At 38.1% G+C, this 24,893-nt stretch overlaps 1 protein-coding gene across 2 annotated transcripts in view; it reads left to right on the top strand.

Annotated features, from left to right (window-relative positions):
- Positions 1–24,893, top strand: part of C3H1orf87 (chromosome 3 C1orf87 homolog) — a 97,512-nt gene that overhangs the window by 60,921 nt on the left and 11,698 nt on the right. For both annotated transcript variants that reach the window (XM_049879415.1, XM_049879414.1), the window contains 2 exons: positions 5,654–5,718; positions 23,269–23,348. In XM_049879415.1, the coding sequence (XP_049735372.1) occupies positions 5,654–5,718; positions 23,269–23,348 (145 nt within the window). The remainder of the gene's footprint in view (positions 1–5,653; positions 5,719–23,268; positions 23,349–24,893) is intronic.

Genomic DNA, 24,893 nt, shown 5'->3' with positions numbered 1-24,893 from the left:
ACCTGCTGGGTTGTGCTGAGTCTGAACAGGTTCTCATTTAAAGCTTAGTAAAAGAAAAATATATATATATATACACACACACACACATATATATTAGGCCTAATTTAAAAAAAAATACTGCAGAACATAGAAAAGGAATCATAGTCCTGCAGACTCTAAAGAAAAATAAACCTTTGAATATCATTTACTCTAGAAACTAGAAAAAAAAAAGGAAAATCACTGGTGTTCTTTGTGGGATATAAGATGTCTTATCTTCTATTGAAATGAATTGGAAAGTACTAAGCATAATGAGATTAAAAAAAAGATATAAGAATAAAATTTAAAGGCACAAAAATGAACAAGAAATGAGAAAGAACTTGAGGAAGTATGAATGATCTCAAGGAAATTAAAAAAATTATAGAAGAATTAGGAGATAATCAGGAACCCATAAGAAGCAACATTAATGTCAGAGAAAATCTAATACATAATGTAAAACTTGAGAGGCTCCAATAAAATCTAGAGGGAAAGAGCAGAGAAGAAAATGAGGGTGGATAAAAAATATAGACGAATAAGAGCAGATATTATTATCTCATCGGTACTGTAGAAAAAAACTGAAATAGAAATTAAAAAAAAAAGTCACAACTGAAGAAACTTCCTAGGGGTGGGGGAAAAAAGAGGATTTCTCAAGTTGAAAAACTGAAAAAAAAATTTGTTTCAAGCCTCAAGTTGCAATATTGAAGGATTCCACAGACAAAATATTGAATGACACAGGAAGCATCAAAAGAAGATGGAAGGAACACACAGAATCACTGTACCAAAAAGTTCAAACATTTCAGGAGGTAGCATATAATCAAGAACTGATGGTACTGAAGGAAGAAGTCCAAGCTGCACTGAAGGCATTGGCTAAAAACAAGGCTGCAGGAACTGACAGAATACCAATTGAGATGTTTCAACAAACAGATGCAATGCTGGAAGCACTCACTTGTCTATGCCAAGAAATCTGGATGACAGCTACCTGGTGAACCAACTGGAAAAGATCTATATTTGTGCCCATTCCAAACAAAGGCGATCCAACAGAATGCAGAATTACTGAACAATATCATCAATATTATACTCAAGTAAAATTTTCCTGAAGATATTCAAAAATGATTGCAGCAGTACATCAACCAGGAACTGTCAGAAATTCAAGCCAGATTCAGAAGAGGATGGGGAACGAGGTATATCATTGCTGATGTGAAATGGATCTTGGCTGAAATCAGAAAATACCAGAAAAATATTTACCTATGTTTTATTGTCTATGCAAAGGTATCCAACTGCGTGGATCACAACGAATTACGGATAATATTGCAAAGAATGAGAATTCCAGAACACTTAATCGTGCTTACGTGGAACCTGTACATAGACCAAGAGGCAGTTGTTTCAGCAGAACAAGGGAATACTGCATGGCTTAAAATCAGGAAAGGTGTGAGTCAGAGTTGTATCCTTTCACCTTACTTATCCAATCTGTATGCTGAGCAAATAATCTGAGAATCTGGACTATATGAAGAAAAATGTGGCATCAGGATTGGAAGAAGATTAATTAACAACCTGCGATGTGCAGCTGAAACAGTCTTGCTTGCTGAAAGTGAAGAGGCCTTGAAGCACTTAGTGATGAAGATCAAAGACTACAGCCTTCAGTATGGATTACACCTCAACATAAAGAAAACGAAAATCCTCACAACTGGACCAGTAAGAAACACCATGATAAATGGAGAAAATATTGAAGTTGTCAAGGAGTTCATTTTTCTTGGATCCACAATCAATGCCCATGGAAACAGCAGTCAAGAAATCAATCGACATATTGCATTGGGCAAATCTGCTGCAAAAGAACTCTTTAAAGTGTTAAAAAACACAGATGTCACCTTATGGACTAAGGTACACTTGACTCAAGCCATGATATTTTCAATCACCTCATATGCATGTGAAAGCTGGAAGATGAATAAGGAAGACCAAAGAAGAATTAATGCATTCAAATTACAGTGTTGGCAAAGAATATTGAATATACCATGGGTTGCCAAAACAATGAATAAATCTGTCTTGGAAAAAGTACAGCCAGGATGCTCCTTAGAAACAAGGATGGCAAGACTTTGTCTCACATACTTTGGGCATGTTATCAGGAGGCATCGGTCCCTGGAAAAGGACATCATGCTTGGTAAATTAGAGGGTCAGCAAAAAAGAGGAAGACCCTCAATGAAATGGATTGGCACAGTGGCTGCAACAGTGGACTCTAACATAGCGAAGATTGAGAGGATGGTGCAGGAACAAGCAGTGTTTCGTTCTATTGTATGAACCAGAGCTGACTCAGTGGCACCGAAAAACAACAACAATACTTGTTTGCATATTGAAAGGATAAAATATGTATATGTGTCTATCCTGACAAACCTTTTTGCATTGTGAAGCCAAAAAAATTATTCAAGGATCCAGGCCAAAAACAAAATAAAACTGAACCAAACCAAAGAAAGAAAGACGAATTATAGATCAAAAATCAGACTTACCCCAGACTTATGCAATAATAAATCTCAGAAGACACTGGAGCTGAGTCTATGGAATTTCAAAGGTGAAAAAAAATGTAACTGAAGCCAAATTACATTCATGTGTAAAGCCATATAACATAATGGTTAAGGGTGCAGGATTTGCCTAGAGAAATAAGAGCAATCACACGAATAGATATATGCACACCCGTGTTCGTTGCAGCACTGCTCACAATAGCAAAAAGATGGAAACAACCTAGGTGCCCATCAACAGCCAAACGGATAAACAAATTATGGTACATACAGACAATGGAATACTACGCAACGATAAAGAACAACGATGAATCCGTGATATATCTCACAACGTGGATGAATCTGGAAGGCATTATGCTGAGTGAAATTAGTCAATCACAAAAGGACAAATATTGTATGAGACCACTATTATAAGAACTCAAGAAAAGGTTTAAACACAGAAGAAAACATTCTTTGATGGTTAGGAGGGTGGGGAGGGAGGAAGAAGGGAATTCCCTAACTAGATAGTAGACAAGAATCATGTTAGGTGATGGGAAGGACAACACACAATACAGGGGAAGTCAGCACAACTGGGCTAAACCAAAAACTAAGAAGTTTCCTGAATACAACCAAATACTTCGAGAGACAGATTAGCAGGGGCTGGGGTCTGGGGACCATGGTTTCGGGGAACATCTCGGTCAACTGGCATAAAAAAGCTTATTAAGAAAATACTCTGCGTCCCACTTTGGTGAGTGGCATCTGGGATCTTAAAAGATTGCAAGTGGCCTTCTAAGATGAATCAATTGGTCCCAACCCACTTGGAGTGAAGGAGAATGAAGAACACCAAAGACATAAAGATAATATTAGCCTGGGAGACAAAAGGGCCACATAAACCAGAGACTACATCAGCCTGAGACTAGAAGAATTAGATGGTGCCCAACTACCACCAGTCCCTGCCGGAACTCAAATTCACTTAAAAAGACCAGACTTAATGGTCTGACTGAGACTGGAGGAACGCTGGACACCATGGCCCCAGATGCTCTGTTAACTCAGAATTAAGACCATTCCCAAAGCCTGCTCTTCAGACAAAGGTTAGACTCTACTATAAAACATAAAATAATACTCATGAAGCCTGTGCTTCTTAGTTCAAGCAGATACACAAGACCAAATGGGCAACTCCTGTCCAGAGGCAGGAGGAGAAGGCCGAATGGGACAGGAGCTGGTTGGATAGACATGGGAAACCCGGGATGGAAAGGGGGAATGTGCTGTCACATTACAGGAATTACAACTAGTGTCACATAACAATATGTATATAAATTTTTGTATGAGAAATTAACTTGAGCTGTAAACTTTCACCTAAATCGCAGTTAAAAAAGAGTGCATTATTTGGACTCGAACAGCCAGGGATTGAGTCCTGACTTTTCCATTGATCTGTGTGTCCTTGGGCAAGTCATTTATATGTCTCATAGGATGATTGTCTCCATTAAATAAGATAATGTCCACAAAGTACTCAGCAGACTCACTAAAGAAGTTTTAACTGGATAAATTCAATTGAAGTTAAAATTTGAACTCAGGTCTACTTGAGTCTGAATCAGACTCACAAACCCTGTCTTCCAGTCCTGACTTCTTGGCTTCAATTTGACTTTGGCAATTTGGAACCCGTTTTTTTTCTGATTAGAATTACGGTGCCTATTATAGCAACTAGAAGCTATTCTGACATTTAACTTGTCATGGTTCTTTCAATGTCCTAGGGTAACATTACAGAATATAGGAGAAGAAAACCTTTTACTAGAAGGCTTTTAAGGATTTAATCAGTCACATAAGTTCTATATGCTAGTCACATTACACAATGCCCCAGTTCAAACTTTTCCCATAGTCTCCTTCTGCTACTATTAGCACATAATCAAACAGGCGCAGGAGAGTTTCTGATGACATTTTTTTCCAGGGCTCTTATCTCATATTGTATATTCCAAATTTCTGATAAGTCTTAATTCTGTTTTGAAAAATAAATGTTATGTAATGAATACATATCAATGGATATGAGTTTTTGTTATTATTTTTTTGTTTTTAATCAAAGGGTCAAAAAATGCTCTAGGCATAAACTTTCTAAAAGACCCTGGAAAGAAATTGTAAGAAGTGTAGAAGACAGAAATAAGTTCTATTGCAGTTCATTTCTAGATTTGTGCTAATATCAGATCTTCATATGATTATTAATATCCCTTGTGGACTGATAAACAACATTTCAATAAATGTTTTACAGTCACGTCACTAAATATTGTTGATTGCTGCTTGGTGCCCTCATCTACCCCTTTTATCTCCTTTTCTGTGATGCAATACTTCCCATGCTTAAAAAAGTCACATGAAAATACAACTCTTCTAGAAAACCCAGACTATATCCCACAACTTGCTCTTTATTTTTGCTTGAATTTTGATGGGCAAGAAGGAGAAAAAAATCTTATCACAATTATGTTGCTAGCAACAGAAACTGCATTTGGCTAATATAGCAAATATGTTTTTCTTTTAAGGATATGATGTACTTTATTTGGGAAAAATAAAACTTCAGAAAGGACCAATTTTTCTGTTCCCAAATTAAAAGAGTACATTTCCCAGGCTTCTTTGGCATTGAGGGTCTGATATTGATTTAAGTTCTATCAATGAGATGCAATGCATGAGATTTGGAAGGCAGAGTGGGCGAGAGGGAGATTTCATTTATGGTTTGTCTATTTTGCAGTAGTATAGTGACTCCTTACCCTAGCAGACATTAGTGTTTGTATTGCCTAGTCACTAGCTTCACAATTAAGGGCAAGTGAGACATCAGCCAGATGCCTGAAAGTCCCTGATCTCTAGACCACATTTGTGGAGGTCTGAATATGAACCTAGCAACAGCCCCCAGCCTCCATCCCTTCAGCCCTTGCAATAATTTTGTGTGAACTTAATTCCCTACATTAAGATCCTTTCTAATAGAAATACCTGAAGTAGTTTCTGTTTCCCACACTGAACCCAGAATGACACAGGTATCAAAAATCTCTCTTAATATAAACTTCTTGGTATAAACTTAAAGATTCATTGCACATCCTTCTAAGGCAATGATATTGATGATCAATATTGTTATGTGTTTGTCATTAAAACTACTGTTTCCTTTTCTTGGACAGGTGGCAGAATTTTGTTGAGTTGCTGAGCAGAGCTTCCTCTGATATGTTGTGTGATTTGCCTGCAGGTGAGTTCAGTTATTTTGTTGTTCAAGGCATCTCTGCAAGACACGGAAAATGGTTAGCGAAGAAATCCTCTTATAAAACCGCAGATTCCTGAGACAACTTCCATTTCCTGGAGCTGTTGTTTGTTAAGCTCTTTAGCTTCAATAGTTTGCTTGTTGGGTTTCATATTATTCCTCCTGATTTGTAAACAGCTTACCAGTGAAGAAAAATGAGGAGTGAGAATTGCTTTAATGGCTATTCTTTGCCAGTTGGGTCATTTTTGTTGTTTTTAATTGCTGTAGAGTCAATTCTGACTTATGGAGACCCCGTGTGTTGGTAGAACTGCTCCATAAGATTTTCTTGGCTGTGATCTTAACGGAAACAGATTCACCAGGCCTATCTTCTGTGGTACCACTGGGTGGGTTCGAACCACCAACCTCTCGGTTAACAGTCGAGGGCAAACCATTTCCACCACTTAGGGACCTCAGTTGGGACATAAAAACATGTAATTGTCCAAGTTTTATTTTGTCATGACTCATTCTCTAGTGGTAGCCCCTTAAGACTAATGGAAAAGACAGAAAAAAAAAAAAAAAAAGGAAGAATTCAGGGAAAAAAATATAGGAACAAAATGTCAAAATAAACTCACAACTAGAAATCATACAAAAACAGCAATTAGAAATCCAAAAGATAAACACAAGACTTCAGAACTGGACGGTGTGATAGAAGGGCTGAGGAGCAGGTTTGGAACAATGGAAGACAGGATAAGAGAAATTGAAGACAAATTCCCAGATATGACTTTTTTTCAAGGAAAAATCAGAAAAAACAAAGAAAAATGAAGAAACCTTGAGAATTATGTGGGATACAATCAAAAGCAAAAACTTGTGAGTGATTGGGGTTCCAGGACAGGAGGAGAAAATGGAAAACACAGAGAGGATCATTGAAGAACCACTGACAGAAAATTTCCCTAATATCATAAAAGATGAAAAGCTGACCATACAAGAAGCTCAACAAACTCCATATAGGCTAGGCCCCAAAAGTAAATCACCAAAAAACAAAACAAAACAAAACAAAAAAAACTCAGTGCCCAAAAGTAAATCACCAAGGCATATCATAATCACACTTGCTAAAACCAAAAACAAAGAATCCTGAGAGCAGCTCAAAAAAACAAAGTCACATACAGAGGGGAAACAATAAGACTAAGCTCTGATTACTCAGCAGAAACATGCAGGCAAGAAGGCAATGGGATGACATGTATAAAACCTTGAAAGAAAAAAAATTGCCAACCAAGAATAATATATCCTTCAAAACTCTCACTCAAATATGATGGTGAAATTAGGACATTTCCAGATAAACATAAATTAAGGGAATACGTAAAAACCAAACTGAATTTAAAAAATTACTAAGGGGAGTACTTCAGTTATAGAACCAAAAACATCAGACAACAGCCTGAATCTGGGACTCAAGACCACATCAGCCAGATACCAACCTAGATAATGAACTCTCAAGAAGAAAACAAAACTAAAAGATTTACAACAGGGAACCAGAGAGGTTAATCTGTAAATGACAACAATGTCAGAACAATAAAAGAAGGAATAAATGGTGTAGGTATAGAACTTTCAAATGAAGAGGAACTCAAGGTGATAACAAGTAATAAAAGACTGGTTCAAACTTAGAAAGATAAGAGTAAACTTCAAGATAACCACAAAGAAAGTTAACAAACTTACTCATCAAAATAAAGAAGAAAAAAACATACATTCTCAGTAAATACAATATCTACAAAAAAAAAAAAAAAATTCACAAACAAAAAGAATTCAGCACAGGAGAGTAAGAGGAACAAAGAAAATGTCAGCACCAAAAAAAAAAAAAAAAAAAGTTCTACAATATGACAGCAAAAAACTCACACCGATCAATAATTACATTGAACATAAATATCCTAAACGCACCTATAAAGAGAGTGACAGAATGTATAGAAAAAAACAGGATCCACCAATATGCTGTCTATAAGAGACACACCTTAGAAATAAAGACCTAAATTTATTAAAAATCAAAGCATGGAAAAAATACACCAAGCAAACAGCTACTAAAAAATAGCAGAAGTGGCAATACTAATCCCAGATAAAATAGACTTTAAAACAAAATTCACCATAAAAGACAAGGAAGGGCATTATATAATTATTAAAGGGACAATCCATCATGAAGACGTAACCATAATAAATATCTAGGCATACAGTGACAGGGATCCAAAATACATAAAACAAACTCTAACAGGACTGAAAGAGAAATTGACAATTTCACAATGATAGTAGAAGACTTCAACACACCCCTCTCGGTAAAGGACAGAACACCTAGAAAGAAACTCAGAGGGATACAGAAGATCTAAAGGCCACAGTCAGCAAACTTGACCTAATAGATACATATAGAACACTACACCCAACAAATGCAAAGTACACATTCTTTCCCAATGCACATGGAACGTTCTCCCAAATAGATCACATCTTAGGCCGCAGAGCAAGCCTCAACAAAATCCAAAACATTGAGATAATACAAAGTGTCTTCTCTGACCACACCACCATCAAAGTAGAAGTTAACAACAGGAAGAACAAGAAAAAAAAATCAATTACATGGAAACTGAATAACACCCTGCTTAATAACCACTGAGGAATAGAAGAAATCAGAGATGGAATCAAAAGATACCTAGAATCAAATGAGAATGAAAACACATCGTACCAAAATCTTTTGAACACAGCAAAGGCGGTGCTCAGAGGTCAATTTATAGCAACAGATGCACACAGCAAAAAAGAAGAAAGAGACAAAATCAAAACATTAGCTGCACAACTTGAACAAATAGAAAGAGAAAAGCAAAAGAAGCCCACAGCCACCAGAAGAAAGGAAATAATAAAGATCAGAGCTGAAATAATGAAATAGAGAGAAGAGAAAAACGATAGAAAGAATGAACAAAACCAAAAGTTGATTCTTTGAAAGCAATAACAAAATCGACAAACCACCAACCAAATTGACAAAAGAAAAACACGAGAGGATGCAAATTACCCAAATAAGAAATGAAATAAGGGACATTACAACACACCCAACTGAAATAAAAAGGGTCATATCAGAGTATTGTGAAAAACTATAACAAATTTGAAATCCTAGAAGAAATGGACAGATTTCTAGAAACACGCTACCTACCCAAACTAACACAAAATGATGTTGAACATCTGAACAGACCCATATTAAGAAAAGAGATTGAAAAGGTGAAGAAAGAAAAAAAAAAAAAACTCCCAACCAAAGAAAAAAAAAGCCCTGGCCCAGATGGCTTTACTGGAGAATTCTAAGAAACATTCAGAGAAGAGCTTACACCAGTACTACTCAAACTATTTCAGAACATAGAAAAGGAAGCAATACTGCTGAATTCATTCTATGAGCCAGCATAACCCTGATACCAAAACCAGGCAAAGACACCACAAAAAAAGAAAATTACAGACCAATATCTCTCATGAATACAGATGCAAAAATTCCCAACAAAATTCTAGCCAATAGAATTAAAAACCATATCAAAAAAATAATACACCATGACCAAATGGATTCACACCAGGTATGCAAGGGTGGTTCAACATTAGAAAATCAGTCACTGTAATCCACCACATAAATAAAATAAAAGAATCACATGATCACTTCAATTGAGGTAGAAAAGGCATTCGACAAAGTCCAACACCCATTCCTGATAAAAACTCTCAATAAAATAGGTCTAGAAGGAAAATTCCTCAACATAATAAAGGACATATATTCAAAACCAACAGCAAACAAACATCATTCTTCACGGAGAGAGGCTGAAAACATTCCCCTTGAGAACAGGAACAAGACAAGAATGCCCTTTACCACCACTCCTATTTAACATTGTACTGAAAGTCCTAGCTGGAGCAATAAGGTAAGAAAAAGAAATAAAGGGCATCCAAACTGGTAATGAAGAAGTAAAACTGACCCTATTTGTGGATGATAGGTACTATACATAGAAAACCCAAAAGGCTCCATGAGAAAACTACTGCAACTAATAGAAAGCTTCAGCAGAGTAGGAGGATACAAGATAAACATACAACAATCAGTTGGATTCTAGTAAACCAACAAAGAGAACTATGAAAAGGAAATCGGGAAAACAATACCATTTGTAACAGCCCCTAAAAAAATAAAATACTTAGGAATAAATCTAACCAGGGATGTAAAAGACCTATACAAATAAAACTACAAAACACTGCTGCAAGAAACCAAAACAGATCTACATAAAGGGAAAAACATACTATGCTAACTGATAGGTAGACTCAACATTGTGAAAATATTATTACTACCCAAAGCAATCTACAAATCCTGATCCAAATACCAACAGCATTCTTTAAAGAGTTGGAAAAACTAATCATTAATTTTATATAGAAAGGGAAGAGGCCCTGGATAAGTAAAGCATAATTGAAGAAAAAGAATAAAGTGGGAGGCCTCCCACTACCTGACCTCAGAACCTACAATGCAGCTACAGTAGTCAAAACAGCCTGGTACTGGTACAGTGACAGATACATTGACCAATAGAACAGAATTGAGAACCCAGATGTAAATCCATCCACCTTCAGTCATGTGATCTTCAACAAGGGTCCAAAGCCCATCAAATGGGGAAAAGAGAGTCATTTTAACAAATGGTGCTGGCAAAACTGGATGTCCATCTGGCAAAAAAAAAGAAACAGGACCCATACCTCACAGCAAACACAAAAACTAATTGAAAATTGATCAAAGGCCTAAATATATAAAACCAAAAATAGTAAAGATCATAGAACAAAAAAATAGGATCAACACTAATACATGGCATTAACAGGATACAAACCATAACAAACAACACACAATCTCCAGAAGATAACTATGTAACTGGGACTTCTAAAAATTAAACACTTATGCTCATCAAAAGACTTCACCAAAAGAGAACTTACAGACGGGGAAAAAAAAATTTGGCTGTGACAAATCTGACAAAGGTCTAATGTCTAAAATCTGTAGGAAAATACAACACTTCCACACACAAAAAAAATAAAAAAACCCAAATAATCCATTTAAAAACAAAAAAAAAACGGGCAAAGGATATAAACAGTCACTTCACTAAAGAACACATTTAAGCAGCCAACAGACACAAAAGGAAATTCTTTCCATCACTAGCCATTAGAGAAATGCAGATCAAAACCAAGATGAGGTACCATCTCACCCCACCATTACTGGCATGAATCAAAAAAACTGAAAGTAATAAATGGTGTAGAGGCTGTGGGGAGATTGGAACTCTTATGCACTGCTGGTGGGAATGCAAAATGGTACAACCATTTTGGAAAATGATATGTGGCTTCCTTAAAAAGCAAGAAATAGAAATACTGTACGATCCAGCAACTCCATTCCTAGGAATATATCCTACAGAATTAAGAGCCATCACACGAATAGACATATGCACACCCATGTTCACTGCAGCATTGTTCACAATAGCAAAAAGATGGAAACAACCTAGATGCCCATCAACAGATGAATGGATAAACAACTATGGTTCGTATACACAATGGAATGATGAATCTGTGAAGCATCTCATGACATGGATGAATCTGGAGGACATTATGCTGACTGAAATAAGTCAATCACAAAAGGACAAATACTGTATGACACCACTACTATGAAAACTCATGAAAAACTTTACACAGAAAAAGAAAAAACCTTTGATGGTTAGGAGGGAGGGAAGGAGTAGGAATGGAAAAACACTAAATAGACAACAGATAAGTAGTAATTTTGGTGAAGTGTAAGACAGTAAACAATAACTGGGAAATCCAGCACAACTTGTACAAGCCAAGGTCATAAAAGCTCCATAGAAACACCCAAACTCCCTGAGGGACCGAATTTCTGGGCCGAGGGCCGTGGGGACCACAGTCTCAGGGAACATCTGGTTCAACCGGCATAACGCAGTTCGTAAAGAAAATGTTTTACATTCTACTTTGGTGAGTAGCGCCTGCGGTCTTAAAAGCTTGTTAGTGGCCATCTAAGATACTTCTCTGCTCTCACCCCATCTGGAGCAAGTGAGAATGAAGAAAACCAAAGGCACAAGGGAAAGATTTGTCCGAATGACTGATGGACCGCAAGTACTGCAGCCTCCACCAGACTGAGTCCGGCACAACTAGATGGTGCCTAGCTACCACCACTGACTGCTCTGACAGGAATCACAATAAAGGCTCCTGGACAGATCTGGAGAAAAGTATAGAACAAAATTCTAACTCCCCCTGCTCCCCAAAAAAGACTAGACTTACTGGTCTGATAGAGACTGGAGAAACCCTGGGAGTATAGCCCCAGACACCCTTTCTTTCAGCTCGGTAATGAAGTCACTCCTGAGGTTCACCCTTCAGCCAAAGATTAGATAGGTCCATAAAACAAAGCAAGACTAAATGGACACAATAGCCCAGGGCAAGGACAAGAAGGCGAGGGAAGAGGGGCACAAGAAAACTGGTAATAGGGAACACAAGGTCGAGACGGGGAGAGTGTTGACATGTTGTGGGTTTGGCAACCAATGTAACAAAACAATATGTGTACTAATAGTTTAATAAGAAGCTAGTTTGTTCTGTAAACCTTCATCTAAAGTACAATAGGAAGCCCTGGTGGTATAGTGGTACGAGCTCCAGCTGCTAACCAAAAAGTCGGCAGCTCGAATCCACCAGGTACTCCTTGGAGACCACATGAGGCAGTTCTACTCTATCCTATAGGGTCACTATGAGTTAGAATCAACTCAATGGCAATGGAAAGTATGATAAAAATAAATAATAAAATATCTAAGATTTATATATAAGTATGTTTATTGCAGATTTTTTTTTCTGGTAATTTTTTTTTTTAATGGAAACAATGAAAGTGTTCTTCAGAAATCATTTAATTAAATTACAGTACACCCAACTGATAAAGTTTTATGCAGCTGTAAAATAACATGGATGGACTGCTACAGGAAGATTTCCAAGGCATATTATTAAGTGAAAGTATAAAAATGAATTGGGCAAAATATTTAGTAATTAGTACATTTTAAATATGACAGGTGAAAAAATATGCATTGATATTAATCTGCTATCGCAATTACTCTATTTACTACATCCATCAACCATTTACTGATTACTCTTTGGATCAAAATACAAGGTACTGAGAGAGTAGCGGTAGAGCGGAATCCCATATCGGTCTGTATCCAGGCAGAAAAACAGAAACCTTGCTAGGCATTTCAAATAGAGGGGATTTACTACAGGGGATTGGTTATAGAAGTGTTAGGAAGCTGAAAAGGGAATAGTGAGGTAACCCAGATATTACTAACTGTAGGATGCAGCTTCCAAACCTAGGCCCGGGGAGACATAGGGAAAGGAATACTATTCTCAGAATCTAGACCATGGTGCTGCTACCCAGCTGGTGCTAAGATCCCCAAGAAGATGTCAAGCAACTGTAGAAAGGATTTCTGAAGGGATGCCACATGGTTCTTGAACCTCAAAGGGAGCACCACATAGGTGGAGCAGACCCCCTAGGCGAGGCTCAGACCTCTAAGGAAGTAGTTGGTGCTTGGATTCCTGACAGAGCACCATGTGGCCAGTGCTGGGATGACTGAAAGGGTGTCATGTGGCTGTTCACCTGAGCTCTGATGCTTCACATATGGCTGGTGCTAAGAGTGTTGAAAAACATCACAGTAGCACTTCCCAGATGTTGGAGAAATGCTCACAAAATCCAAAAACAAGAAGAGAGTATGTCTGCCCTCTCCCCACATTTTAATATCCTTTCAAGTATCTCCCATTGGGAGACTTTAGCCTGAAGCCAGTTGGCAAAAAAATCTGGAAAACATAGCTGTAGATTCCCAGCCCCAGTGTTACAAAGTATAGAAGGGTGGGATGGGGATAGGAGAAAATAGGATAACAACAACTCAGGGTTCAAGTTTTTATGACATGACGTATACCTTTAAAGAACTCACAGCCTTGTTGAAAGACAGGACAAATACATCAAAAGATGATAACAATAAATATTTTAACCAAATATTTTCTCTAACTCTCTTATATAAATGAGGTAATATGGTATAGGAGAAAAATACCTGAAAATAAGGGTTGAAGTCTCACTTCTGCAACTAAATAACTACCTATGTTGGAACATTTTACTTCTCTCTGACTCACTTTTCTCATCTGTACAGTGGGCAAGAATAATGAGAAAAAAATAAAGAAAGGGAGAGAGAGAGGGAGGCAGGGAGGGAGAGAGAGAGAGAAAAAAAACCTTCCCTTTTGATCTCATAGGGCGATTTCAAGTCTGACAATTTTTTTAGACAATATAGTGCTCTACAAAGGAAGAGGGTTGTGGTGGTTGCATTGCTGTGGTTGTATTATTATTGTGACAGCCTGCTAATTACTGACAAAGGAATGACTCGATCTCTTCCCATTTCTGTATTGCTGGATCTATGATGATTAAATGCTCTTAAGCACAGCACTGAGTGAGCCATTTTGTCTGATCTATAGCCCTATATGTACATACTATAAAAGTGAAGAGGATGCATTACACAGAAATTCAAGAAAGCTACTCATTATGTGTGTGTAGAACTGTAACATTTTCTCATTCCTGGGGTCTCTTTGTACTCAAATATTTCAGGATAACCTGATTACTGTACTTTTACGCAAGTACTCTCACCTTCTGTGTTTGTTTGCCAACTGCGCCCTCCCTCTGAAAAGTATTTTCGTAAATATGCTGCATTAATTTTTTTTACAGCAACGTGTAAAAAAAATTGGCACAATGGCATTTATGAAAATTCTTCACAGGGGGAGGGCACAGTTGACAAACAAACATAGAGGGCGTGTGTCATTTCCATAAAATACAGTAAAAGGACACATATTTGCATTTATATATACTACCTTGAATAAGGAAGACTAAAGAACTGATGCCTTTGAATTATGGTGTTGGCAAAGAATAATGAGTATACCAAAGACTGCCAGAAGAACAGACAAATTTGTTTTGGAAGAAGTACAGCAGGAATGCTCCTTGGAAGCAAGGATGGAGAGACTTCCTGTCACTTTTTTTGAACATGTTATCAGGAGGAACCAGTTCCTGGAGAAGGACATCATGCTTCGTAAGGTAGAGGGTCAGCAAAAAGAGGAACACCCTCAATGGAATGGATTGACACGGTGGCTACAACTATGGGCTCAAGCATAACAATGATTGTGAGGATGGCACAGGACCAGGCAGTCTTTTGTTCTGTTGTACGTAGTAGGATCATTATGAGTTGGAACCTACTTGATGGCACCTAACAACAGCAATGATTATTAGATAAAGGCTTTAAACTATCTGTGAATACGATTAATGACAAGAATGGACTAGCTTATAGCACACCAAACTTCCTGGTAAGAACAATTAGAAGACTAGATAAAATACAAAAAAAAATTGCTGAAGGCTCTGTTAAGCAATTTGGAATTCAGACAGAAGGCGGGAACCCCCTCTGGAGGAAGATAACATCATACAAACTCTCTAGAGTTTTTCATACACAATGCCTAGCATTCATGAAAAAAAAAAAAAAAAAACAGGAATGATGCAAAAGAGTTCATGGATTTTGAAATAACTGTATGGATGACAAGATGGAGAATTTCAGCAATGAATTTGAATCTATATAAGGAGTCAAATGGAATTTCTAGAACTGAAAAATACAATAACTATACTTTTAAAACTCACTAGACATGTTTAATAGAAGATTGGATAAGTTGAAGAGTGTGTTAGTGAACAGGAAGATCATTAAGTAGAAAATATCCAGATTGAAGCATGAATGAGAAAAGAGATTGGTATATACAGAGAAGTATATGAGACATAGAGGAAATGGTCACAATTTTCAACATGCATGCAACTAAAATCCCAGAAGGATAAGAGCAAAAAAAAAATAGAGGTGAAGCAATTATGATTGGGAAGTTTATAAAAATGATGAAAGACACCAAGCCACCTATTCAAGAACTGCTATGAGCTCCCACAAGGACAAATACAAATCAAACATACCTAGGCATGAAGTGGCAAAACTGCTGAAAATCAGAGTCAAAGAAAATTCTAAAAGCAACAGTGGGGAAAACAAAGCACATTACCTTAAGTGGATCAGTAGTAAGACTGATGGCTAACTTTTCAATAGAAAACAAAGAAATGATATGTTTAAAGTACTTAAAAAAAACTGCCAACCCCAAATTCTATACCTAGTACAAGTATACTTCAAAAGTTAACACAAAATAAACTCGTTTTGACAAATAAACTGAAAGTTTTTATCATTAGACCCATAGTAAATATATATATATATATGTATGTAAATGGAAGCTCTTTATAGTGAAGGAAAATGATTCTAGATGAAAGCATAGAAATACAGAAAAGGCTGAAGAGACAAGGAAGGAGCCCTGGCAGTACAGTGATTAAGCACTTGCAAGGTTGGTGGTTGGAACCCATCAGCTGCTTCACAGGAGAAAGATGTGGCAGTCTGCTTCTGTAAAGATATAAAAAAAATACAGCCCTGGAAATTCTATGGGGGCAGTTGTACTCTGTCCTGCAGGGCTGCTAGGAGTCAGAATTGACTCAACAGCAGTGAGTTTGGTAAAGAGACAAGGAAATGGTAAATCTGAATGTATATTGACTGAAAAAAAAATAATAATAGTAATAATATTACAGTGCATGACAGGATTTAAAATGTAAATGGAATTAAAACGCAGATAATTTTTTTAAAAAACTGGAAGGGTGAATAGCATTCAAGTATTCTAAAAAAAAAAAAAAATTTTTTTTTTTTTTAAAGACCCTGCTTTTTTCAGAAAGTGTTAAAGGTACTAAATTGTATTAAACTCTAATGAGTCCAAGATGCTTGGCTTTATTTCTAGGTTAATCCTAAAAGAATATTAAAAGAATGTGTAACTAACAAGGCAATAGAGGAAAGGAAATGGAATTTAAAAAATATCTTATTCATCCAAAAGAAGTCCAGAAAGTAGGGGAAAAAGAGTAAAATAGAATAAGGGGGATAAAGAGAAAAATAGTAAGATGATCCAACTATATCAAAAGTTACATTAAATAGAAAATGTTACATAAAATGTTACATTAGTAACATAAAATAGAAAATGATCTAATTAAAAAAAAAACTAATTGCTATACCAAAAAGAATTGGTCGACGTTCAACCATTTCAGGAGGTAGCATATGATCAGGAACTGATGGTATTGAAGGATGAAGTCCAAGCTGTGCTGAAGGCATTGGCCAAAAACGAGGCTCCAGGAATTGACAGAATAACAACTGAGATGTTTTAACAAATGCATGCAGCGCTTGAAGTCTATGCCAAAGAATTTGGAAGACAGCTATCCGGCCAACTGAGCAGAAAAGATCCATATATATGACTATTCCAAAGAAAGGTGATTCAATCAAACGTGGAAATTATTGAACAACATCATTAATATCAGTAAAATTTTGCTGAAGATCATTCAAAAGCAGCTGCAGCAGTACATCGACAGGGAACTGCCAGAAATTCAAGCCAGATTCAGAAGAAGCTGTGGAACAAGGGATATCATTGCTGATGTCAGATGGATCCTGGTTGAAAGCAGAGAATACCAGAAGGATGTTTACCTGTGTTGTATTGACTATGCAAAGGCATTCGACTGTGTGGATCATAACAAATTATGGATAACATTGCAAAGAATGGGAATTCCAGAACACTTAATTGTGCTCCTGAGGAACCTGTACATAGATCAAGAGGCAGTTGTTCAAACAGAACACGGGGATACTGCGTGGTTGAAGGTCAGGAAAGGTGCGTGTCAGAGTTGAATCCTTTGACCATACTTCTTTAGTCTGTATGCTGAGGAAATAATCCGAGAAACTGGACTATATGAAGAAGAACAGGGCATCAGGGCTGGAGGAAGACTCATTAACAACCTGCATTATGCAGATGGCACAGCCTTGCTTGATGAAACTGAAGAGACTTGAAGTACTTACTAATGAAGATTAAAGGCTGCAGTCTTCAGTATGGATTACACCTCAACATAAACAGAACAAAAATCTTCACAACTGGACCAATAAGCAACATCGTAATAAATGGAGAAAAGATTGAAGTCAAGGATTTCATTTTACTTGAATCCACAATCAACACCCATGGAAAGCAGCAGTCAAGAGATCAAATGACATATTGCATTGGGCGAGGGAGCTGCAAAAGACCTCTTTGGAGTGTTGAGGAACAAGGATATCACCTTGAAAACTAAGGTGCACCTGGCCCAAGCTATGGTGTTTTCAGTCACCTTGCATGCATGCAAAAGCTGGACGATGAATAAGGAAGACCAAAGAAGAATTGATGCCTTTGAATTACGGTATTGGTGAAGAATATTGAATATACCATGGACTACAAAAGGAACGAAAAACCTGTCTTGGAAGAAGTACAGCCAGAATGGTTCTTAGAAGCAAGGATGGCGAGACTACGTCTCACATACTTTGGACATGTTATCAGGAGGGATCAGTCCCTGGAGAAGGACATCTTGCTTGGTAAGGTAGAGGATCAGGGAAAAAGAGGAAGACCCTCAATGAAGTGGATCGACACAGTGGCTACAAAGATGGGCTCAGGCAACAATGATTGTAAGGATGGCACAGGACTGGGCGGTGTTTTGTTCTGTGGTACGCAGGGTCGCTACGAGTCAGAACCAACAGGACAGCACCTAACAACAACAGCAGTTGCTAGAAAGGATAGGAAAACAAAAGCCATATTTATGTTGCTGACAAAGGTACACTTTAAATGTAAGGATGCCAACAAGTTGAAAGCAAAAGGAGTAAAAATGTATACCATGCAAACAACTAACCAACAGAAAGCTGGTATAAGTATATTGCCATCAGATCAAGTAGATTTTAAGGAGCATTATTAAAGGTAAAAAAGAATAATGATAAAAAAGAGTCAATTCTCCAGAAAATCATAGCAGTTCTAAATTTGCATCACCTGATAACATAACCTCAACATATATAACGCAAAACTGGCAGAACCAAATCCTGAACCTTGCTGGGAGATTAGTGTTCCTTACTAAGTAACTGATAGAACAACAGTAACAGCAAAAAAAAAAGAAAACAGTTGTGGTTGAGTTGATAACGACTCATGGTGGTGACCCCATGTGTTTCAGAGTAGAACTGTACTTCATAGGCCAGGCCTTTCTTCTGAGGCACCTCTGGGTAGATTTGAACTGTAAATCTTTTGGTTAGTAGGTAAGTGCTTTACTGTATGTGCCACTCAGGGATCAGAAAATGAGTTAGGATATAGGAGACATGAACAACATAGTTACAAGATATTATAGGCCATTCTCTCTAAAGAACATAAATCCAGAAATTCTAAACAAAATAAGAGCAAAAGATGTCTTATAATAAATATTTGCAAGAATGCTAAACTCCATTTGTCATCGGGGAAATGCAGATTAAAACAACAATGAACCTAAATATAGTTGGCACTGAACAAACATTGGGACCCCTAGTGGCACAGTGGTTAAGAGCTCAGGCTGCTAACCAAAAGGTCAGCAGCTTGAATCCACCAGCCGCTCCTTGGAAATCGTATGGGGTAGTTTTACTCTGTTCTACAGGGTCACTATGAGTTAAAATCAACTCGATGGCACAGAACAACAATAACAAATGTTTGCTAAATTAATGAATGAAAGAGTGCTTCACACCTGAGAATACTATTGGAATTTGCTTGGGACCGTTCCTAGCTGAGGCATCCCTGGATGACACAAGGGATAAGCACTTAACTACTGGCCAAAAGGTTGGTGGTTTGAACACAGAGGTCCCTCAGAAAACAGGCCTGGCGATCTGCTTCTGAAATGTCACAGCCTTGAAAGCTCTGTGGAGCAGCTCTAGCCGGCGCACGTGGGGTTGCCATGATTCAGAATCGGCCTGACCACAACTAACAAAAATCAATTCCTTACTGAGTTAGAATGCCAAAGCTGCCGCAGCTTTTGTTGTCTTAAGCAAGTAACTGAACCTCTTGTTGCCTCAGTTTCCTCTTCTGTCAAAAACAGGTCATTTCTGCCTCACAGGGTTATTTCTTAGATTAAGGACAAAACATGCAGAAAATGTCTAGCATATAATAATAGATAGTTAACAGATATTCATTCCCTTCTCACAAAAGCTTCATTCAGTCGGCCCCAGAAGGCCAGAAGCTTTTATTTAAATCAGCTTTTCTGTACTCTGGCTTCACTTTAAAATTACCTAGGGAATTGTTTAAAAGTACTGGCTGGGTTTCTACCCCTGGAGATTCTGATTTAATTGGTCTGGTGTGAGGCCTGAGTGATGGTAATTTTTAAAGCTCCCCAGGTGGGTCTAATGTGCAACCAGCACTGAAGACCACTGATTTCAAGTCATTAGCCGGAGTGAAGGAGAGGGCTGGCTGTGTCACCATCAATGTCCACTGGAAGCCCTATAAAACCTGGCCCTTCCAACACCTGGAAAACTCTAGAAGCCAGGTTGGCTTATTTCCTCCAGTACACATCTTCAACTGGCAGACTAGACAGATGGTTATTATTTATCCTTCCTGCTACGTTAGAAAGAAAAAAAAAATTAGCTCTGCCTGAGTTGGGGTTTTCAAACAATTTTTACATGTGCAAACAATTACCATTTATATGTTTATAGGTATTAGGAAGGAGAAAGGGAAGTTTAAAAGAGACCAGGTGGACTAGCGTGCCTTTTCTCCTAATGGAGCTTTTTGAAGTTCAGACAGTAAAGAGGAACTGGGCTGGGACAAGGTCTAGGTTCTAGATCTTATTCTAAAAGGGATAAGGCATGTGAACAGTGCCCAGCAACATGCCTGGCACATCGTAATTAATGTCAGTCCACTCCTGTGGGGGAAGGTAGAGTTGCTTAATATCATGTAATAGTAATAACACAACAACAGATAATAAGACTTTGTACTGAGCATCTTCTCTGTGTATTACGTTATGTAGGCAATTTTATTTTATCCCCACAACATTACTGTGAATCGCTGGTATCATCCCCTTTTCACAAATGACAAAACTAAGGTCTGAAAGCTTGCAGCAGGTAAAGGGAAGAGTCAAGATTAACTTTCAGGTCTGTCTGGCACCAAAGTTCATCTTCTTGCCCTTCTGCCAACCACTGCTTCTAGAATCCCTTTAGCTCTCCAACGCTTTGGCTCTGAGTAATTTGAGTCTTTTTTCGCCTACAATAAACAACAAAAAAAAAAATTTTTTTAACATACTGGGTTAAATAAGTAGGGATCAGTGCTACTCGGTGATAATCCGTTCCCATGACAACTTAGATTCCAGCTGATTCAATGAGCTCAGCCTTCAAGGGGGCTACTGGAACTGGCTGCCATCATAACAATCATGAGCATCTATTATGGTTTATCCCGTGTAGCATCTGTGGTAGGCATGGGAAGATTAAAGAAAAAAAAAAAATGCAGAGAGAAGTCCTTCCTCTCCAAGGGCCTGAAAGGGAACTGGGAGAGCAACTTTCATTAAAAAAAAAAAAAATTTTTTTTTTTTTTTCATAGGCAGTGCCTTTATTTATCAAACTCCAAATGAGGGCACACATCATTCAGTTCTTCAACCAGCATACACTGGGCACTTACTCTGTGCTGGGTGCTGTGGCTTCAGAGAAGATTATGAAATCACACTGCTTTATCTCTCAAGAAACTGAGGGAGAAAATTCATAAAGATTCATAGGTGCCATGTTAAAAGTCATCTAGCAAGAGGCTTTTTAATCTGATGTGAATGTACTTACATGAACATGCTTACACAGATAATACTATTAGATAACATATACTAAGCGTTTGCTGTGTTCCAGGTACTTGCTCTGCATTTTCTAACTTATTTAGCCCTCACAACAACCTAGAGGTGTGATTTTCTCCATTTTACAGGTAAGGAAACTGAGGCACAGAGAGGGCACTTAACTTCCCAAGGTCATGCAGCTAATAAGGAAAGGAGCCAAGATGAGACATCAAACCCAAAACATCTGGCTTCAGAGCCTGTACTCCCAACTACTGTGTTACCCTACCTATATCTTGTAGATACCCTTATATCTTTTGTTTAAAATTATTGATTGAACCATGTTCATTGAAAATAGTGAGACCAAATTCAGAAATAATACATATTATAATTGCATATTTGAAGTATTCACTGAATATTTAGCTGAGACTCCCAGCAATCTGTGCTGTGTGGTTGTTATGAGGATTTGTAAAATAAATAAGGAGCCAAGTCTGATGAAAAGTGTGGAATGATGAAAGCAGAGACCAGCAATAAGTCTTAGCGGATTTCCCCAGAAGGTCTCCATGTCTTTTTCCTGCATGCTATGAAGACCTCTTTTATTCACAGAGGCAGTTACTGGGTGGTACAAACAGTTAATGTACTTCACTACTTACCAAAAGGTTTGAGGTTTGAGTCCCTCCAGTGGTGCCTCAGAAGAAGGACCCGGCAATCTACATCCAAAAACTAATCCTTTGAAAACCCTATTAGGAACAGTCCTACTCTGACCCACATGGGGTCACCATGAATCGGAACCAATCCCATGGAAACTAGTGGTTGTGGTAGGTTCACAGAGGCAGTGGCCTGCTGCAGGTAGCACCTGGGTAACAGAATTCCCTGGTTTGGGAATGCTGCTCATACCTCTTTTCCTCCAGCATCTCAGACCATTGAAAGGAGCAAGGAAAGAAGAAGCAAGGGGTTGTGCCTGCCTGCATGGAGAGAGGGGCAGAAGTGCTTGCTTCTCTGTTAAGAGGCAGGACAATGGGAAGCCCCCCTGATTTCAGGGCCTTTCTATCGGCCGCTATCTCTGCTTCTCTGCAACTCTCCTCTCCACACCCACCCACCACCACCACCTTTGCCTGGAGAAACTCCTATTCATCCTCAGGTCACCAGTTTAGGTGCCACCGCATTCATTCAAGAAGCCATCCCTGATCGGCTACCACTCCCACCCCTGCCACACAAAAGGTTTAAATACTTTCATATTTCCCCATATTTTTCCTTTGTAGTATTTATGTTTGGTGTGGTTGTTCATTGCCATCAACTTGGCTCTTACTCATGGTGACCTTATGTATAACAGAACAAAATGTTGCATGGTTCTGTGCCATCTTCATGGTCATTGTAGGTTTGAATCCGTTGTTGTGGCTATTGTGTAATCCATCTCACTGAGGGTTTCCCTCATCTCACTGAACTTCTACTTTACCAAATATTATATCCTTTTCTAGGGATTGGTCTTTTCTGATGATGTGTCTAAAGTAAGTGAGCCAAAGTCTCACCATCCTCATTTTCAGAGAGCATATGTTATTTATGGTAGTTTGTAAATAATAATGTTTCGTAATTAAGTTCTACTCTGTCCTATAGGGTCGCTATGAGTCAGAATCGACTCGACGGAACTGGGTTTAATTATTTAACCTCAGCCTCTACTATGTGGGCTCAGTTAGGGCAGGAACCATGTCTTTCTTCTTCAGCAGTGTGTCCTCATCACCTAACACAATGCCAACCATATAGCAGAGTCTCAATGTTTTCTTTGCCTGGATGTATAAGAAAAGACCGTACTAAACCATTCCATTTTTTTCTCTCTTACTCAGGAAAGAATGAAAAGGAAGTTGCTGCCACTCCAGTGGAGCCTGAAGTTCCCAAGATGTCTCAAAGCAAAACTGAACATATGGTATGCACCTGGATAAATGGGGCTCAGGCAAAGTCTTCACAGATCCTTGGCCTGCTATTCTCTGATGCTGGGTGGGGTCCTCCCCTCTGAGTTTTTGGTTCCTACCCAAGCCCTCTATGTCAGACTGATTTTGATTTCAAGGCTCTCTCCAGGCACAGAGCTGAGGCAGAGGAAGCCTAGAGTGTGGGTTGGTTCCTGTCCTAGTTAGCTTGCCATTACTTGGTGAAGGGCTTGCCACCTGCCCCAGTAAACTGAACAGGCAGCATCTACATGGGTGTCCTTCCAAATCCTGTGACCAATCCACCAACTGCCATCAAAATAAGGCTGGTATGAGGCCTATTTTGACATCTTAAGTTCAGCTTCCAGAAACTGAGGGTGACCTTTTCCCCAGACATCGCACTTTTAAATGTAATGGGCTCTTTGATTAAAAAAAAAAAAAAAAAAAAATCTGGCAAGCATTTGAAATATGTTTTAATATTCCCAGCACTTAGCCAGGAGAAGATGCAGACAGAATTGAAAAACAGCCTGAGTTTCTCTGTTGTTGTTTTTTAAATACCCGGATTAGAACATAATTAATCTCAAAATGATGGGAAGCCTCTTCATGCACTTCACACTTTGAAATATTTTAGAAAATAGTATCCATTTCGGCAGGCCTCTTGCCATGCAGGAAACAACAGCAAATGCTTTTCTCCTTGAGTGTTAAGTCTGTTGTGAATAAGATTATAAATAAATAAATACTTTGCTCTTTTATTTTGCTCGTTGTTGGAGGATTTTACTGTATCTCTGCAAGAACTGATTCTTCTCATATTCCTTGCCCCACTTTTTTAGAAAGGGGTATTGAACTGAAGCACAGGGTTGGTAAAGCAACTGTCCTGTGGTCCAATAGAAAATCATTCACTCATTTACTTATTCATTTAGTAAACATGTCTTGAGAACTAACTATATGTCAGTCATTAACCACATTCTGGGGATACATCAAAGATACTCCCACAGGCCAAGCCCTCCAGGTCTCTGGTGGAGGAAACAGATCATCAAACAGACAATTATAAAATCCAGGGATAAGTGCTTTGATAGATAAAGGGCCTACAAAGAATCACCCTTTGCCCACCTTGAGTCTGTCAGGGAAGGCTTCACACAAGAAGTAAAATATGAGCTGGGTTTTAAAGCATGTGTAGTAGTTTAACTAATCAAGGAATAGGTGGCAAAAAAAAAAAAAGATGTTTTATGATAGAGGGAACAACACTATGAAGTCATAAAACAGCTTTTTTTTTCCTCCCCCCCCGAAAATTGCATGGTTTTACATGGCTAGAGAAAAAGATGTATATGCAAGACTTAAAGAATATAACGGTGGGGAGATAAGCAAGAATGAGAATATGAATGGTCTTATTTGCCAAGCAATGAATTTGGACTTCATTCTGACACAATGGGAACGAAATGTCATAGGGTGCTTTAGTTTGTTAGATGAACCTAATTCAGGTCCATACAAACCCCCTTTCATTTGTTTTTAGTGGTTAAAGAAAGTGGTATACTGTCTGCAGAAATATA

The sequence above is a fragment of the Elephas maximus genome, chromosome 3 (genome assembly GCF_024166365.1).
Source record: "Elephas maximus indicus isolate mEleMax1 chromosome 3, mEleMax1 primary haplotype, whole genome shotgun sequence".
Classification (NCBI taxonomy): Eukaryota; Metazoa; Chordata; class Mammalia; order Proboscidea; family Elephantidae; genus Elephas; species Elephas maximus.
This window is presented reverse-complemented; position numbering and strand designations above follow the sequence as displayed.